A 19,085-nucleotide genomic window follows, 5' to 3' on the forward strand; every position below is an offset into this window, starting at 1 on the left:
GCAGATCACGAGGTCAGGAAATCAAGACCATCCCGGCTAACACGGTGAAACCCCGTCTCTACTAAAAATACAAAAAAATTAGCCAGGCGTGGTGGCCAGCACCTATAGTCCCACCTATTTGAGAGGCTGAGGCAGGAGAATGGCATGAACCTGGGAGGCGGAGCTTGCAGTGAGCTGAGATTGCACCACTGCACTCCAGCCTGGGTGACAGAGCGAGACTCCATCTCAAAAAGAAAAAGTAAAGGAAAAAAAAAAAAAGGAATAACAGTCAGGAAACACAGTGATATGAAGGGAAAAGGTAAAGATAGGTACAAATGGAAGAGTCAGGACTGAAAATAGAAGTTCACAATCTCTCACCACAATTACTGAAATCTGGTTAAGCTGCGAAAACTCAGTTCTCCCTGACTCATTTGGCAGCAAACTCTACCCATATCTGTACTCATTTGGCAGAACAACTTACTCAGAATTGACTTTACATTATGCAGATTCTTTGTTATTTACTTGAATTGACTAGTCATGATTTGCTGCAGAAATATTAAGATGTTTGATTATAACATGCTCCCCCAAACTCTGAAAAGGGAGTTAAGATTAGATGTATATGCACTATATTACCTTTCAAAAATTGCTAAAACCTAAATTCCAAAACACATTGATTCCAAGGATCTTGGTATAATACTACGGTCCTGTAGTTGAAAAGATAGAAAAGTGGGAGCAACATGAAAGCACAAAGTAAAAAGTTGATGGGACCTAAAATGGGAAGGAGATGAAGGTGGAAGGACAATGCAGAGAAGTGGCCTAGCCAAAAACCAGAGAAAAAAGGTCCTCACATTTTACCCTCAGTTTCCTGAACCTACATTTGTATTCAATAAACTGTGAAAGGATGTCAGAATTCACAAAAGAAAGAAGAAAAGATAAGGATTCAATAAAAATTCGAGTGTCTTACTTTTCTAATTCTTCAGGATCAAATTTCCACCAAGTTTCAGGTTCATGAAACTCTACTCTGTATCCTTTTCCTATGGCCTACACAAAGGAAAGGAAGAAAACAAAAACCCAGAGAAGTACTTCTTAAAGTAAAAAGAAGGCAGACAGATAAATTTCATTTCGACAATACTATACACTTGCTCGACCAAGAAAAATGACGCTTTATAAAATAATATGGTTTATAACAGTTAAGACTATTTAACTGGATAAATTTTGATTACTATTCTCAAGGAATAGTAATTCCTTAAGATTACTATCCTTAAGGAAAGTCAAAACAATATGAGGCTGGGCGTGGTGGCTCATGCCTGTAATCCCAGCACTTTGGGAGGCTGAGGACGGCAGATTGGCTGAGCTCAGGAGTTAGAGACCAGCCTGGCCAACATGGTGAAACCCTGTCTCTACTAAAAATGCAAAAATTAGCTGGGCATGGGGGCAGGCACCTATAATCTCAGCTACTCAGGGGGCTGAGGCAGGAGAATCGCTTGAACTGGGGAGGCGGAGCTTGCAGTGAGCCAAGATGGTGCCACTGCACTCCAGCCTGGGTGACAGAGCGAGACTCCGTCTCAAAAAAACAAACAAAAATTAACAAGATGAACATGTTCCTTAAAAAACATCATTCACAATTTTTTAAAAACTAAGCAAACCAACAAACCTCTTTAGAAAACAAAGGACAAATGTTTTAATAATCAAGATCCAACTAGCCAAAATTTTAGAATGTGAAAAAATTGACAAGAATAAAAAATAAAAACTTTCTCATGTTTCATATTTACCACTTCCACATATGGCTTCATTTCCCAAGCTTGTATATTAGTGTTATCTATTATAACTGGAGATCTTCCCTGATCGATAGCTTGTTTTGCTGAAATAAAATATAAATTTAAAAACAAAAAAACAAATTAGGTTAAAACACACAAAAGTTAAACATTTATTATTAAGAAATGTACTACGTCTCTGTACTTAAAACCAAAACTGTGCAATCTCTTCAGTCAGTGTCATGAAAAAAAGAACTCCACTAGATTGAAAGGGAATTAAAGGACACAACCATATGCCAGGTGTATTCTCCTGACTGGATGCTGGCTTTGACAAACTGGCTCTGAAAGGCATTTTGCTGAACTTACAGCTAATAAAGGCTTCAAGTCTAGGACTAACTTTCACTTATGGGAAATACAAGAGATGAACAATTTACATCTGAATATAGACTAAGTAAGAGAAGAGGTGCAAAATTATTTTGACATGGAAGGATGGAGGTTATTAAATGAAAATGGCAAGTTACAAGACAATAGTTAAATATGATCCTATTTAAGTCAAAAGATAGAGCAGGGGAAGACTTATGGAGATATTAAAATTGGTCACCTGTAGGTGGTAAGAATATTTTCATTTAATATTTTATCTGTATTTTCTCTTTTTTGGGAAAGTTACCGCAGATGATTATCTGTATTTTCTAATTTTCTACAATGTACAAATAATGCTTTTGAAGTAAGGCTTATGTTTTTGAAAAGTTATGGATTTAAGTCATTACTTAACAGCAAAACTTTATATGCCAAGTAGCTAAAAATCACAGTTCAACTGATTTTGTGGATATTTCTTAGAACTATGGTCCTCAAATTGGGAGTTGCTGTAGAATGGAACTTTTCTGAACTATTATCTCCCATCCAAATGCCATCTTTTGCACTATGAGATAAGAATCACTGTCACAAGGCTGGGTGTGGTAGCTCACACCTATAATCCCAGCACTTTGGGAGGCCAAAGCAGGTGGATCACCAGAGGTCAGGAATTCAAGACCACCCTGGCCAAAATGGCAAAACCTCATCTCTACTAAAAATAAAAAAATTAGCCAGGCGTGGTGGAATGCGCATGCAGTCCCAGCTACTTGGGAGGCTGAGGCACGAGAATCACTTGAACCTTATGAAGTGGAGGTTGCTGTGAGCCAAGATCACGCCGCAGCACTACAGCCTGGGCAAAGAGTGAGACTCTGTCTCAAAAAAAAAAAAAAAAAAAAAAAAGGCCAGGCATGGTGGTTCACACCTGTAATCCTAGTACTTAGGGAGGCCAAGGCAGGTGGATCACAAGGTCAGCAGTTCAAGACCACCATGGCCAAGATGGTGAAAAGCCATCTCTACTCAAAATACAAAAATTAGCTGGGCATGGTGGCAGGCGCCTGTAATCCCAGCTACTTGGGAGGCTGAGCAAGAGAACTGCTTAAACCCGGGAGGCAGAGGTTGCAGTGAGCCAAGATCGCACCACTGCACTCCAGCCTGGGTGACAGAGCAAGACTCCATCTCAAAAAAAAAAAAAAAAAAAAAAAAAATTAAAAGGCTGACGCAAAACCAAACATCATATGTTCTCACTCATAAGTGGGAGCTAAGCTATGAGGATCCAAAGGCCTAAGAATGACTCAACTCTGGAGACTCAGGGGGAAAGGGTGGGAAGGGAGTGAGGGATAAAAGACTACAAATAGGATGCAGTGTATACTGCTTGGGTGATGGGTGCACCAAAATCTCACAAATAACCACTAAAGAACCTACTCATGTAACCAAACACCTCTTGTTCCCCATTACACTATGGGGAAAAGAAGGCTGAAGCAAAATGCAAAGATGTGGAAATTTTCTCAGGAGTTAGAATTCAAACCACTAAGTTCAACAGAATGAAAACATTTATACAGATGTCTAGGACAGACAGAATGCTAAAGGTCAGTTAGAATAATCACTATGGGGAAATATATATTTGGGAGATGTCTCTAAATACCAAAAGAAATTTAGAATTTGGGTCATAAATAGGTGCCATCATCTATTAGTGCTAGCTTGGTGCTAGCACCAAGACACTATCATCTCCCACTGCTCCGTCTCTAATCATAGTGATCAAATCTTCCATTCAAAAGCTTATTAAAATTATTCTCCTAATGTCTGATAGGCTCACACATCCAAGGAGTTGTGTTCCAGAAAAGAAGTTTTATTGATCAAATAAATTTCTGATTTTACGAATGGGGAGATTATCTTCTTTCCATTATCATCCAATACCACAGTCTAGTACATTCCATGCAAAAAGAGCTCCTAAGTAAAAACGTGTTTGAATACCCAAATAATGGGAATAGTTTTCTTAAACAAATGAACTATCATACTGTAAGAAAGAGAAGAACTACACTTTGGAGATGTTTTCGATTTTAAGTGTTCTAAAATTAATTTAGATTATTTCAATAATAAACATGAAGCAGACAGATTTTCATAGAATGGTGCCTAGCATTTAAATATATTCAAGTTCATATTTATTATTCTGGTTTCATAATAAGATACCATTATTCCATTTAGGAAGTATAATTAACATAATTCAAATGACATAAACATTTTAATGAAATATTCTGTACTAGTTTGTTTGTTTGTTGAGACAGAATCTTGCCCTGTCACCCAGACTGGAGTGCAGTAGCATGATCTCAGCTCACTGCAGCCTTGACCTCCCTGCCTCAAGCAATCCTCCTATCTCAGCCTCCCAAGTAGCTTAGACTACAGGTGTGCACCACCACACCTGGCTAATTTTTCTACTTTTTGTAGAGATGGGGTTTCATCATGTTGCCCAGGCTGGTCTCTAACTCCTGGGCTCAAGTGATCTGCCCACCTCGGCCTCCCAAAGTGCTGGGATTATAGGCATGAGCCACTGCACCCAGCTATGCTAGTACTGCAAAGAGAAAAAAATGTCCCACGCAAATAAACTTACTAGTTCACCAAAGGTATACTGGCTCTGCCCTGTCTATTCATTCAACTTATCAACTAATCTTGCTCCCCTTACCTTTAGGCCAGTAACTCCAAACATTTTCAGAATTGCAATACCATCATTATTTGATTTGAGCAAAAATGTTCTATGGCATTAAAAAAATTAAAAAATTAATATTTTTTTAGACTGCTATGCCACCCTCTAATATATTTGGAGAAATTCTAGAGCGTTATAAAATAAATACTAGGAAACAGTCTTATGATCAAACTTATCTGATGTTTAAACATTCTTGTGAAACTATAAATTGTAACAGCGTGAAAACTTTTAACTCGAAACCATCCTCAGCCAGGCACTGTGGCTCATTCAAAATTCTACAAAGTTTTTTTAAAAAATAGCTGGGTGTGCTGGTACACGTATGTAGTCCCAGCTACTTGCCTGTAGTCCTAGTTACTCAGGAGGCTGAGGCAGGAGGATCCCTTGAGCCCAGGAATTCGAGGCTGCACTGAGCTATGATTGTGTCACTACACTCTAGCCTGGGCAACAAAGCAAGACCCCATCTCTAAAACACACACAAACATCCTCACTGAAATTCCTTACTGTATTTGACAATTAAAAAGAAAAGCATTACTATTTTTCTTGTATATATTATACTTTAGGGCAACCCTAGTTGGCAGCTTTGAGAGAAGTTCTTCATTACAGAAGAATTCCATTAAACATGGAAGGAATAACTAAACTAAAAATCACCACTTTGCAATTCTGAATGAAATAACTGACTCAGGAAACAATTTATTATTGGATAAAACCATCAGATATAAGGTTAATAGGGAACTTGACAGCAGACAGAGGGACGAGGTTGTCCCTGTGCAGCTACTGATTAAGCTCACCATTACTAAGAATAGGACAACCAAATATCTGCTTGCCAAAAAAAAAAAAAAAATGTTGAACCTAATCAAGCCTCTAATCTAGAGCTAATTTCCATTCACAGAAAACAAAGAAGAGGAGCAAGTTAAATGGTTAACACCAAGAAGCAAATAGACAACTACAGCATGTGGAACTTTCTACAGGACAAACAACATAGTTTCTGCAACAAGTTAATGGTATGAGGGTTAAAAGAAGGAACATGCTATGGATTAACTTAATTAAATAAAACAAAATGCATTTTGTGGACTTTGTTTGGATCCCAACTCAAACAAAATAACCGTGAAGAGATTTTTTAGAACAACAGAGGAGATTCAATTACACACTGGGTTACATGATCTGAAGGAACTGGCATTTTTTTAAATGTGTGATAACGGCACTGAAGTGAAAGATGTGATCAGTAAAAAAGTTATTTTGAAATGTATAAAGTATGATGTCTAGAATTTGCTTTAAAAAGAGAAAGGGGTACAAACAAAAAGATAAAAGCCCATATACCAAAATCTCAATACCTGATAATTCTGGGTGATGGGTCTATGAGGTTCATTACAGTCTCTTTAATCTGTTTAAAATTTTTCATAATAAAAGCTATTTGTTTAATCATCAATCCATTCTTTTAAAATAACATAGCATATGTATTTACTTATGGTTCAGATCAACAGTTTTCAATTCTGACTATACATCAGAATCGTCTGGAGAAATTTCAAAACAAAAAGTATCAATGTTTAGGCCCCACCCCAGATCAATTAAACCAAAATATCTAAGGCTGAGGCCAGGCACACTTTTTCTTTGTCTGGTTTTTTTTTTGTTTTTTGTTTTTTGTTTTTGCTTTTTTTAAAGGCCCCAAGAAATTCAAAAGTGTAGCCCAGGTTAAGAACCCCTATTAATGATAAACAGAAATTGACCCATGTCTTCTAAAAAATGTATTAAGTAGGTTTCTTGTAGAGCAATATCAATGAGAAAAACTTTTAATATTCACAACCAGTATATTAAGCCTTGGAAAACATTAGCATTTTTCTCGGGGAAATAACTTTGGGACTACATAACAATGGTACAGATTCAAAGTTCTCTGAATTTACTCATCAAGTATAAAATAAAGCCTCTTAAAATATCCCATGCTGCTATTATTTTACCAGCTTATACTGATAAACTATTTACAGTTTACAAAGCATTTTATCTAAATTCTCTGCTTTTCACAAAAACCCTGATCAGGTAGGGCAAGTATAATTATCACCACCTCTAACAGATGGAGAAATTAGGTCTCAAAGCTATTTAAACGGCTTGCCTACAGTCATTCAGCTGGTAAAAACCTAAGCTGAGAATAAAATCTAGGTCTTTTGACTCCTAGCCAAACATTCTATCCCGGGACACTTAGCCCAAAACAAACCTCTGTTCTGGTTCCAATCATGGGCATCACCAAGTTGATTAACATTATACCTGTACCCATCTTGATGGTGAAAATAGTCATCAGTGCTGAACACAATGCCATCACGATTCTGACCAAGCAGAATTCTGTTAATAAAAGAAATCATAAAGGTGACATTTACAAAATCTATAACCATCAGAAATAAATATAACCAAGTGAAATAAATCACACAGGAAAGGTTATTAAATGGATTTCTGATACTTACCTGAAAGTATATCACGAACGGACCAGCACAAGAGCTGAATAATCTTACAAAGATTTCAGATTTCAAATCACTTTACACTTAAATCTACACAATTACAGATGCTAACAAAAACTTTTTTTTTTTTTTTTTTTTTTTTTTTTAAGATGGTGTCTGTCGCCCAGGCTGGAGTGCAGCGGCGCGATCTTGGCTCACTGCAACCTCCGCCTCCCGGGTTCGAGTGATTCTCCTGCCTCAGCCTCCTGAGTAGCTGGGATTACAAGCATGTGCCACCATGCCTGGCTAATTTTTGCATTTTTAGTACAGACAGGGTTTCACCATGTTGGTCAGGCTGGTGTTGAACTCCTGACCTCTTGATCCACCTGCCTCGGCCTCCCAAAGTGCTGGGATTACAGGCATGAGCCACCGTGCCTGGCCATAACAAAAACTTTTTGAAGCAGCATTTGTATTGCAACTTTTTAAAACATTATTTACCCAATCTCAAAATTATATCAACTATTATCCATGTTTTCACTTTAGTATATTTTTATTTGCCTCAATCTAGTGCAACAGGTAACCTAAAAAGCAAGTAAGCCTAAGCAAGCAATTCATTTAGAAAAAACCATATGTGACTCTAGACAGCTTTAATATACTCATTTCCATGAAGCATATATGATCCTCTAGTGAAAGTCAGAAATAGTTGGAGGCTTAAGGTTATGGAACAATCTGTGATCCTCCAAAGTATAATCAAACTTTAAATTTTTAAGAACTTAAGTCATTAAATGAAATTATTAAACACTAAATAAAAAATAAACTCTCAGTTCAGGTCAATGATACTCAAGCTTTGTTTTGAAAATGATACTGCCTTAAATTGACAAGTACAGCAAGATTAACAAGTACTCAGAACTCTCATTACCAATGACTCATGAAAGAAATTGGGAGTGTGCTATGATAGGGAAAATGCAATAAGATAATGATTTGGATCCAAGAGCAACAATGAGAGTATTTTGTTGTTTCTCTCCTCTCTTTGAACCATTAGGCATTTGGATATCACTGTATAATTTTGAGGGGACTGGTGGGATGGAAGGTGGTATTAATAGAAGGAATTGAGAGTAAAAGAATATTGGCCTGGAATGATTCAAGCTTACTTACCTCTCACTAAAAAAATAGTAGGAAAGGTTTAAACTATTAAGATGACAAGTGTCATCTCTCCATCCCTCAGCTTATAACGGTATCATATACAGTTCTCTCCCTCAATATCCATGGGAGATTGGTTCCAGGACCACACTTGCTGCTCAAGCCCTTGATATAAAAATGGCTGTTTGCATATAAACTATGCACATCCTCCCATACACTTTAACTCATCTCTGGATTATTTATAATACCTAATACTCCACAATGTGAATATTATGTAAATAGTTGTTATACTGTATTGTTTAGGAAATAACAAGGAAAAAAGTCTGTACATTTCAATACAGATGCAATATTTTTTCTCAAATACTTTCAGTCCAAAGTTCGTTGAATTCACTGACGTGGAATCAACAAATATGGAGGGCCAGTGGTGTATTTTATAAAATCACTTGTATCAAAAGAAAACAATTTAAGTATGTATAGGTTGGTGTGAAAGTAATTGCAGTTTTTGCCATTAAAATGCCAATTAAAAACTGTGATTACTTTTGCACAAACCTCTATTTCCACTTACAGAATTACAGTTCAAATCACTTCAGACAAACCAAATGTAAATTAATGGGTTGGGTTGTGTGTTTGCTTTTTGGGAGACTGGAGTTGGATTTCTTTTTCAAGCAGCCATGATTTATCCAAAACATGTCTATCTGACATATTTGGCATCTTACTGCTTATACAGATAACCTAGAATATGAAAATGCCATGATATTAGCATTCTAAAGCAAAACTCAATCACCCAAAAAGAGATTTTGATTGTAACTGATCATGTGACATCTAACTATGTTCAACAGTACCAGAAATCCAGATAACACCTTGTCTAGATACTCTATGCTCCCTTTTTTGTTTTTTTTTGTTTCGTTTTTTCCATTCTATTACTTTATTAGCAGGTCATTTCTTTTTTTTTTTTTTTTTTTTTTTAGACAAGAGTCCCACTCTATTGCCCAGGCTGGAGTGCAGTGGTGTGATCTCGGCTCACTGCAACCTCCTCCTCCCAAGTTCAAGCGGTTCTCCTGCCTCAGCCTCCTGAGTAGCTGTGACTACAGGCACGTGCCATCACGCCCGGCTAATTTTTGTATTTTTATTAGAGATGGGGTTTCACCAAGTTGGCCAGGCTAGTCTTGAACTCCTGACCTCAGGTGATCCTCCCACCTCAGCCTCCTAAAGTGCTGGGATTACAGGCGTGAGCCACCGTGCCCGGCACAGGTGATTTTTAAGATGTTAATAATATCATTCTACATGACAATCATATTTTTTGTATCTAAAAACCGGTTTAAATTTTCTCAAAATAAAAGGTGGGGGAGCAATAAACCAATTTATATCATTAAAACAAGTCAACAATACATATGAACAAATCTCTATAAAGAACATTTTCTTAAATATATAAATCATAACTATAGTAAATAAGTTTAACTTGAAAAGACTTTTCCTCCCAGGCAGCATAGACTGTTTATGCATCTTTTTCAAATTCCCTGAATTACTTCAAACCATGAAGCTTTATTTTATGGACTTAAAAAAACACCTATATGAATCTAGGAATATCTGAATGTCTTATCAAGCCTCTAAAGCAAAAATAAATTATTTAAGAACATCAGTATTTTCAAAATTCTTAGACTCTGTCAGAACTCTCAAGTCAGTTACTAAAATGGATTCTTAGAATGTCAAAATTTAGAAATGTGAGTAAGTCAAATATCTAATTTAAAAAAATCAAATCTGGGCTCAGTGGCCACTTGATTTCTATTTTTTCAAAACAATAGCTATCTTTTTGAGAGCCTATTTTATGTCAAACATTTTACATAAATCCATGACCTCATTTAATCCTCATAAAAGCCTGCCAATTTGATAATAAACTAATCCAGGAGAAGAAATAATTTTGGCAAGTTAGATGGTAGTGGGAGAGCTAAGATAAAGCACCTCCTTGACCCCAAAACCAATGGCCTCCAATGATCCCTGCCTCCTGGTACTCACAACCTTGCATCCTCTTATCCTGCAGTATGCTTGGATTTAGTCCCTAGCTTCTAAGGAATAGAATATGATACAGGTGATGGGATGTCACTTCGGAGATTACTAAAAAAAAAAAAAAGTAGCTTCTGTCTTAGACTTGAGCTTGCATGCTTTCTTTTTCACTTTGAAAGAAATCAGCTGTCTTGTGAATGGACAGAGGCCAAGTAGCAAAGAAATGAGAGAAGCCTCCAGTCTCCAGCCAGCAAGGAACTGAAGTCTTCAATCCAACATAGCTCACAAGGAACTCAGTCCTGTCAACAATCTTGAGAGAGCTCTTAGAACCAGATCCTTCCCAAATCAAGCCTTCAGACCAGAAACAGTCCTAGCCAACATCTTGATCACAGCATTCTTAGAGACACTGAACCAAAGGCACCCAGGTAACTATAACCAGAGTCCAGACCTACAGAAACTACGAGGCAATATGTTTGTTGCTTTAAACAACTAAGTTTTAGGGTAACCTGTTATACAGCCTTGAGTAATCAATGTACTCTATGCTTATAATTTCTCACATAAGAAACAAGTAAACCAAGAGAATCTGTTCCCAAAACAAGGCCTACAAGAGAGTCCATTTTCATGGTTTGGTTTTTAAATTTCTAAGAACTGAGCATTATTTTAATACTTTCATGTGCATTTACAAGTGATTTTCAAGAAAAATACAAAATCTAAGTAAAACTGACACATCATCAACACTTTTCCTCCTTATCTACTGAGTGCCTTTATATACTTCCTATCCTGAGACTACTTTACTGGGGTAATTCAATCTCTAAACGCTCCCTGAATTAAGAATCAAGGGACCTACATGAAGAAAGACAAGTCTTTCCTCTGGAGTTAAGGAGACCTACCTCCTTCAAAAGAAGGGAGAAAAAAAGTCTCCTCCCATCTCTCTCTAAACTACGGTAAGTATATTCATTTCTGTAACTTCTATAACACCACAAACTTAAAACAACAGGAATTTATCTTACAGTTCTGAAGGTCAGTAGTCCAAAATCAGTTTCACTGAGCTGAAAACAAAGTGTGTGCAGACGTGTGTTCCTTCTGGAGGCTCTACAGAATATGTTTCCTTGCCTTTTCCAGCTTCTAAAGGTTAGCTGCACACCTGGGCTTATGGGATGTTCCATCATCTTCAAAACCAGCAGTGCAGCATCTTCTCTCTTGACCTTTGCTTTTGGTCTTAACCCTTCTCTGACTAATTCCTCCTGCCTCCCTCTTATTAAGAACCTTTGTGATCACACTGGGCCAATCCAGTTATCCAGGACAGCCTCCCCATTGCAACATCCTTAATCAAATTTGCAAAATCCAATTTACCATCTAACGCAACATATGCACAGGTTTTAGGGATTAAAACATGAGTATCTTTGGAGGGGTACATTATTCAGCCTACCATTGCAAATATCCAGAATAATCTGTAAAACAGATGATAACAACAAAAAACTAATTTCTTAAATTCCCTCACTTTTTATTTATTAGGGGGTAAGAAAGATCCCACTGTTTTACTCATTCTCTCAAATTACTTTTAAAAACCTCTATTTTCTTCCAGTTTCCTTGCTGGTTTTGTTTTTACTCTTAGTCCTTTATCCATCTAGAAGTTATTTTTGTGAATGATTTAAGATAGGGGCTTTAAATATTTTTCCAGACTGACAATCAAATATCCTATTACCATGTATTGAATATTTTGCCCTACTAATATAAAATGTCATTTCACCAAATATTAAATTCTTTTATATGTAGGTATGTTTCTGGATTCTCTTTTTTTTTTTTTTTTTTAAGACAGAGTCTTGCACTGTTGCCCAGGCTGGAGTGCAGTGGTGTGATCTCGGCTCACTGCAACCTCTGCCTCCCGGGTTCAAACGATTCTCCTGCCTCAGCCTCCCGAGTAGCTGGGACTACAGGCACATGCAACCACGCCCAGCTCATTTTTGTATTTTTAGTGGAGATGGGGTTTCACAATGTTGGCCAGGATGGTCTCGATCTCTTGACCTCATGATCCACCTGCCTCACCCTCCCAAAGTGCTGGGATCACAGGGGTGAGCCACCGGCACCCGGCCTTTTTTTAAAAAAAAAAAAAAAATAGAGACAGGGTCTATGTTGCCCAAACTGATCTCAAACTTCTGGCCTCAAGTGATGCTCCCCACCTCAGCCTCCCAAAGTGCTGGGATTACAGGTGTAAGCCACCACACCTAGCCTGTTTCTGGGTTCTCTAATTTTATCTATTTGTTCTTTTGCTAATAACTGCAAAGTTTTAACTATAGTAGTTTCTAAATTTTAATAGCTGGTGGGATAAGTCTCATTTTTTAAAACTGTCCTTGTTATAGTTACATATCAAACAAACTTTATAGGCTTCTCAAATTCATACAAAAATTCCTTTGGGATTTTGGTTAAAGTTTCACTGAATTTATAAATCAATTAGGGGGAAAAATGACATCTTTATCGGGCTATCCTACCCATAAACACCCTATGGGCCAAAACTATGGCCAAGGCTATTATGGCCTACTGTCTCTCTCTCTCAGAATATCATCCGACATCTTGAATACTTACAATGTTAGAGACATGCTGATTGAGATGTGGGCAAAGACCAAATTAAGTAAGAAGGGGACTTGAACAGTACCTCCAAAGAATATGAATTCTATCCAACTGCCTACACTCATTACCACATACCAAACATAAGCATTACTAATTTTTTTTTTTTTTTTTTTTGAGACAGGGTCTCAATCTGTCACCCAGGCTAGAAAGCAATGGCATGATCATGGCTCACTGTAGCCTCGGCGGCTCAGCCTCCCAAGTAGCTAGGATACCCAGGTTATCCAGGCTGGTCTTGAATTCCTGGGCTCAAACAATCTGCCTGCCTTGGCCTCCCAAAGTGCTGGGTTTTCAGGTGTTAGCCATCATGCCCAGCCAGTCTTTTAATTTGGTCCTCCAATCAGCTCAACTCTGATCTACCAATTTTCACTCTATTATTTTGTCAAAGCTTGTTTTGAATGTGAACTCCTATATGAAGCCATTCCTCACCAAAGAATATATGACTTTATATCTAATTCCAAATAACCAACACCAGTTCACTCAAAACATGTTGACCTAAAGAGGTACAGATCAGGATCCTTGAAGTCAGGAGTCACGTATAAGACTACACAACCATTAAGCATTACAGTGAAGGCAAGGGAAAAACATACTATAATTTTATTGCTAGTTTGAGCTCTTACTAGTTTTTGTAACTTCCAAATCACTTAACCTCAACTTCCTTTAGCCTCTGCTCCTTCTATAAAATGAAAAAACAACCCATTGCACAAGATTTTTATATATGAAAATACTCTGTAAATTGTGAATCATAATACGAATGGTACTTGTTGGTACTACATACAACTTTCATTCTTATATATCTATTTTTCAAATAAATATACATATTATATCTAATCACCTCTACCATCTCCCACTACAATGTCTCCTTTAAATTCTATCGAATTTCCACTACTTTATTCACCTTTAATTTCAACATACTCCAATATGTTGTCTCAAATCTAACTTTTCTTCCTTAGGTTTCTTCTATACCCACTCTTAGTCAAGTGGTCCTAACTAACAGACTCTTTTATCCACTTTCCAAATTTCAATTATTTATTGTCTCTGATGGTATATCCCAAATCTAGACGACAGCCCATGTTTGTGAGACCTCACTCCTAACTTCTATTATTATAGAGATGAAATTTCATCTTCTCTACAAAATCCTCACTAAAGTAAAAGGAATCAAAATACAAAGACCAAAATTTAATTCTGGAATGAATTAATTCATTCACAAAGATCACAGTTTATAATCTAGCTTGAAATATCACAAATTAAATCTTTCTCTAGTGTCTTTTCTCTGAAAAAAATGTTTATTTAGGTTTAGATTGTCTTGTTAGTAATATAAAACATTTGCAAAATGGTTTCTTGGACCTCTCCATCCTCACCCAAAGATATCAAAAAATTTTCTTTTTCTCCTTGTCCGGCACAAATCTTGAATCATCTTACATAAACTCAAGATAATTTGTACTGCTTTCTTTACACTATTTTTTCACAACTGCATAAACATATTCAAGTGCATCAATAGTTTAAAAATGTAAACAAAAAAAGGAATTTGAAATATCTTGTAATACAATAAACCACCACCAGTTCTAACACCAATTCAGATATTACTCACTTCAAACTCCTGAATTTTAAGAAATCAAAAAAGGGTTCCTTCTGCCAATCAATGGTATGAATATGGCACAGTGCTCAACACATTCAAAATTCCTTTCCTTGGGTCATCTCATTTGATTCCCAATTCCAGAAAAAGTAAGTTATCATTTATTCCATTAACAGAGAGCAAAACTTGCCCAAGGTGAAAAAGGGAAATAACTGAGTCAATACCCAAATTTTCTCTTTTTCTCACCTCCAACTGAACTTGAAAAACTCAAATTTTCTAACACTGAGTCCAACTTTTCTTGAATAGCTGACTCAAAAGGGTAGGCCAGGACAGTTCTCAAGTAGCATTTGCTTTCATCACTGCCACAATTATACGTAGTGTTATCTATTTTTAAAGCCCTTAGCAGAATCTAAATATAAACATATATGCCAATTCTCCTTTCTTCTATCAGAAAAGATTTTTAAATAGTTACACTGTCAGATGCTATTCTCAAGTGTAGCAAATTAAAGATTTTCTTCTACTAGAAACATAAAAGCACTTGTCAGTGATTACAAGTATCATTATAGTTCTAACATTTTTATTTCATTTTTTAGAGACAGGGTCTCACTATGTTGCCCAGGCTGGTCTCAAACTCCTGAGCTCAAGTGACTGGTCCACCCTGGCCTCCCAAAGTGTTGGGATTACATGCATGAGTCACTGCAGCCGGCGACAAATATCATTTATAATTTTTAAATAATGAATTACCAAGTATTCAGTTGGTATCCTTTACTTACCGAGACAATGTTGTTTTCCCAGAACCAGGCAGACCTCTTAAAAGAATAAGTAACTTCTGCAATTTATTTAACTTTTCCTCTTGAAACTGCTGGTTCACAAACCTGTCTGTTCCATTATGCTTGTCCATACAATGATCTTTCCAGCATCTTTCTCTGACTTCACAGAAACCATTACTCACATATCGATCTTGCATACTGCAGCCATTTCCAGAGGGATGAACACTACTCCTATTCTCACTACAGTCAGTATATTCATTGTTCTGATCAAAAGTCATGCAATTCCAGCTAACATGACAATTATTTACATAATATCCATTTTGTATCTGAGAGTCATCTTGGGCTTGGAAAATATTTGATGGTGGATTTGGTGGACCACTGAATCTCTGAATGTTTAAATGATAGTTCAAACTGGGAAGAGGGGGACCATAGGGCACTATAAAAGGATGTACTGACTGCCATTCAGGCCTGAAAGAAGTAAATGAAGTGTCACAAAATGTAGGTATTACTTGTCCATTACAGGGATATTTGTATGGCTCATTCCCCAAGTTCTGTTGATAATCACAATGTGATAGAATAGCTTTATTACTAAGATCTTTCTTTTCTTCATCAGGTTTTAAGAGACCATTATTATGACCCTCATAAAATGGAACAAATTGCTCCTGAGAAGGTTCAGATTCTTTACAACTGTTCTCAAAATCATCTTTTTCCTTTTCAAGCTCTTCAATTTCTTTGTAAAACTGGAATAATTCATTGTCAATCTCTGATTTTTCAGAGTTAAATTTCTGTTTCTCTTTTTGTCCTCCTCTGTCATTTATACCATTTAGAGCACGTGCCTCATTCCTCCCTTCATTACGTTTCTTTTTCTCAGGGGGTTTGTAAATGGGTCCTATAAATGCTTTACTTGTGCTATATATCTCATCATCTGTGGATACTAATGGAGGACGTGCTTCCTGTAAAACCTGTGAATCAATGGATTCAATAACATCTGGTCTATTACCAGGCATCTCATCATGCAAAGGTCTATGCAAATCTGTAGTTTTGATTTTGTTCTCCTGCAAATAACTATGTCCTCTGACATCAATGATGGTCACAGGGACCCAATCATTTCCAGTTTTCTCTTGGATTCTGTGAAAATCAGCATTACTATGATTGTGAAAAACATACGACTCTGTAGTTGACTTCAATTTTTTACAGCGTGGCTCACTCGTTACTTCTTCTCTAGGTCCCAAGAATTTACCTTCAATTTCACCATAAGACATCTGAGAAATAAATAAATCATACAATTACTAGCTAATATATTAAAAATCTAAATAAAAGTTTCTTCAAAAACAAGAAATTAGACAGACATTTAAATTTGTGATATATTTAATGGTAACAATTTCCCAAAATACCAGTCACTTTCATAACCACTTATTATTTAAGTACAGTCACAACATGGTGGTTTATGGGAGGGATCTCGTTGAATATCCTTTTTTAAAAAAAAATATATATATGTGTATATATACGTATATATATATATCTCTCTCTCTCAACTTTAAACGATCCATTTCTGAATTTGGAAGACCTAAAAGATTTAAGTATGTCTGTAAAGTTGAATCAGTAATATATATTTTTATGATATAGATACACAATTGTGTATTTAAAAGGAGAGTGAAACCGCCAACATCAAATTAACACATACTCAAAATGGCTGTGATACACTGCATCCTAAGCTTTCCTTACTTAAAACCACTGTGTTTTTGAGAGTAAATAGCTCCAATTCTCTCCCAAACCTCAGACAACCAATGTCCTTAGCATCCAAATGTTAGATTAACTGAAGTGCCAGTCTTTGGAGACCCTTAACTGTGAGTAGCTGGCGTAAAAGAGGTTCCTAAATGGGTGTAGTGTGTTCATTTAAAAGGGGGGAAGAGATAACTTCAGTTGCAATGATGATAACGGAAATTTGTATAATAAAGAAATCTGGCAACTCCCAAAGTTCAAAGCGTTCATCTTTTCCGAATAGTCTATCACGAAGATAAAATTTGCTTCCCTTTAGGCCTGGCAGAGTGGCTCAAGCCTGTAATCCCAGCACTTGGGAGGCTGAGGCGGGCGGATTGCTGCTTAGGAGTTCGAGACCAGCCTGGCAACATGGCCTAACTCCGTCTCTTAACAAAAATACAATAAATTAGCCGGGCATGGGGGCGCGCACTTGTGGTCCCAGCTACTCGGGAGGCTGCGGTGGGAGGATCGCTTGAACCCGGGGGGGCGGAGGTTGTGGTGAGCCGAGATGGCGCCACTGCACTCCAGCCTGGGCGACAGAGGGAGACCCCGTCTTGGGGGGGGGAATTACTTCCCCTGAAATGCCTTAGGGACCTCAAAGTACAGCCCAGAGGCCTATTCCACCCAATTCTTCGTTGTGCCACTCTCTGGTGTTCCTAACACGAGAGAAAAAGAAATGGACAAAAAGGCGAACTACAGAATGATGCAAGCAGGCCACAGAGCTGGAGGAAGACAACTGCGGAGAACGCCAAAAGGCCTCCTCTCGGTTTCTCCTTTCCTCATTCGAAATGTGTCAGAAAAGTCCCGAAGAAAAGCAACCGGGTTGCGTTAATAAACCGCGTGATCTATACACTATCCGAGCCCCATGCCTCCAGACTTCCAGAGTGAGCGGCCCGGGCAAAAGTGCGTCACCCAGCTTTTTTGTCCCAGTGCAGACATGCTCAGGTCGTGTCCAGGAATTCTGGAGGTCTCTGAGGCGCAAAAGTTCACACAGAGCTTACTTCCACGTTTACAGCTAATCTAAACGGTCCAGTCAAGAAGTGAAAGCGAAAAACACCACCACCGCCCCACCCTCACCTAAAACGGGGTGTCTACTCACCTTACTCTACCCCTACGCATTGACCTTTACCTCCCAATAAAACCTTCTTTTAGGAAGACACGAACCTCTGTGAAGGTGAAAGAAAAGCGGAGACACAGCACTAAAGCCGAGGTCTGGAGGGACTAAAAGCCCACCTCTCAGAATCGCGGTAACAAACCTCACCTCCGTACGCAAGATGGCGGTCACCTCTCGGTTACCCAGGCCAAAACTAGGCGTTTGCGCCAGGCATTGTGGGAATTGAAGTCCGACGTTCACACCGGCTCCGTAAACCTCACGGCACGGAGACTAGGTCTCCCAGAATCCATGGCGTGACAAACGCAGTAATTTGGCAACAAAAGTAGACCGGAATTAGTTCCTAGATCTGGAGCAGGGAAGTTATCTAAAAACACCAACTTTCGTTAAAAGAAAGCAGCGACCTCCTCTGGCATTCACCCCCGAAGGAAAAAGGAATTTGAGAAACTGGCGCCCCCCGATAGATGTATAATCGGCTCTCGGTGCATGCTTCTTAGAGCTTTCTAGAAGACAACCAGCTGACTTTTCCAACGGAACTCCACAGTTGGTACCACAAATTTGGATTCCGGTCGTTTCTACGAAAGACCACCTGACGTAATTTTAGGCTCATGCTTTTTTGTGGAAGGACAGAATTACTGCGGCGCAGGTCCCCAATAACAGATAAAAATACTTATGAACAAAATCGTTTAGTGTCAGGTTGCTGTTTTGTTTTGTTTTTGGAAATACAGACCAATCACTGAGCTTTCCCATTAAAAGAGTCAATATGTGCAAAGCACGTAGAACAGCGAGCTCCTGGTAAGAATAAGCGCTATGTAAGTGTTTGTTGCATTAAAAATAAATACGAACCAAACAACTGGCAGTCCTCGACTGAGGGCTCCTTTTCTCTTCCCACCACC

The 19,085-nt window shown here is 37.8% G+C and overlaps 1 protein-coding gene across 8 annotated transcripts in view; it reads right to left on the bottom strand.

The window, feature by feature from the left end:
- The window catches only part of LOC101153444 (NEDD4 binding protein 2 like 2), a 106,217-nt gene extending 87,449 nt beyond the window's left edge, over positions 1–18,768 (bottom strand). For 3 of the 8 annotated variants that reach the window (XM_063697247.1, XM_063697248.1, XM_063697251.1), the window contains exons 1-5: positions 18,243–18,382; positions 15,321–16,579; positions 6,989–7,113; positions 1,752–1,840; positions 944–1,020 (exon numbers count right to left, since the gene is read on the bottom strand). In XM_063697247.1, coding sequence (XP_063553317.1) covers positions 944–1,020; positions 1,752–1,840; positions 6,989–7,113; positions 15,321–16,579 — 1,550 coding nt within the window. In that variant the 5' untranslated portion in view covers positions 18,243–18,382. Of the gene's footprint in view, positions 1–943; positions 1,021–1,751; positions 1,841–6,988; positions 7,114–15,320; positions 16,580–18,177 lie in introns of those variants that run through there. The other 5 variants (XM_019039657.4, XM_019039659.3, XM_063697249.1 and 2 more) reach the window with 5 other exon arrangements.
- Between the last annotated feature and the right edge of the window lie 317 nt (positions 18,769–19,085).

The sequence above is a fragment of the Gorilla gorilla genome, chromosome 14 (genome assembly GCF_029281585.2).
Source record: "Gorilla gorilla gorilla isolate KB3781 chromosome 14, NHGRI_mGorGor1-v2.1_pri, whole genome shotgun sequence".
NCBI classification, from domain to species: Eukaryota; Metazoa; Chordata; class Mammalia; order Primates; family Hominidae; genus Gorilla; species Gorilla gorilla.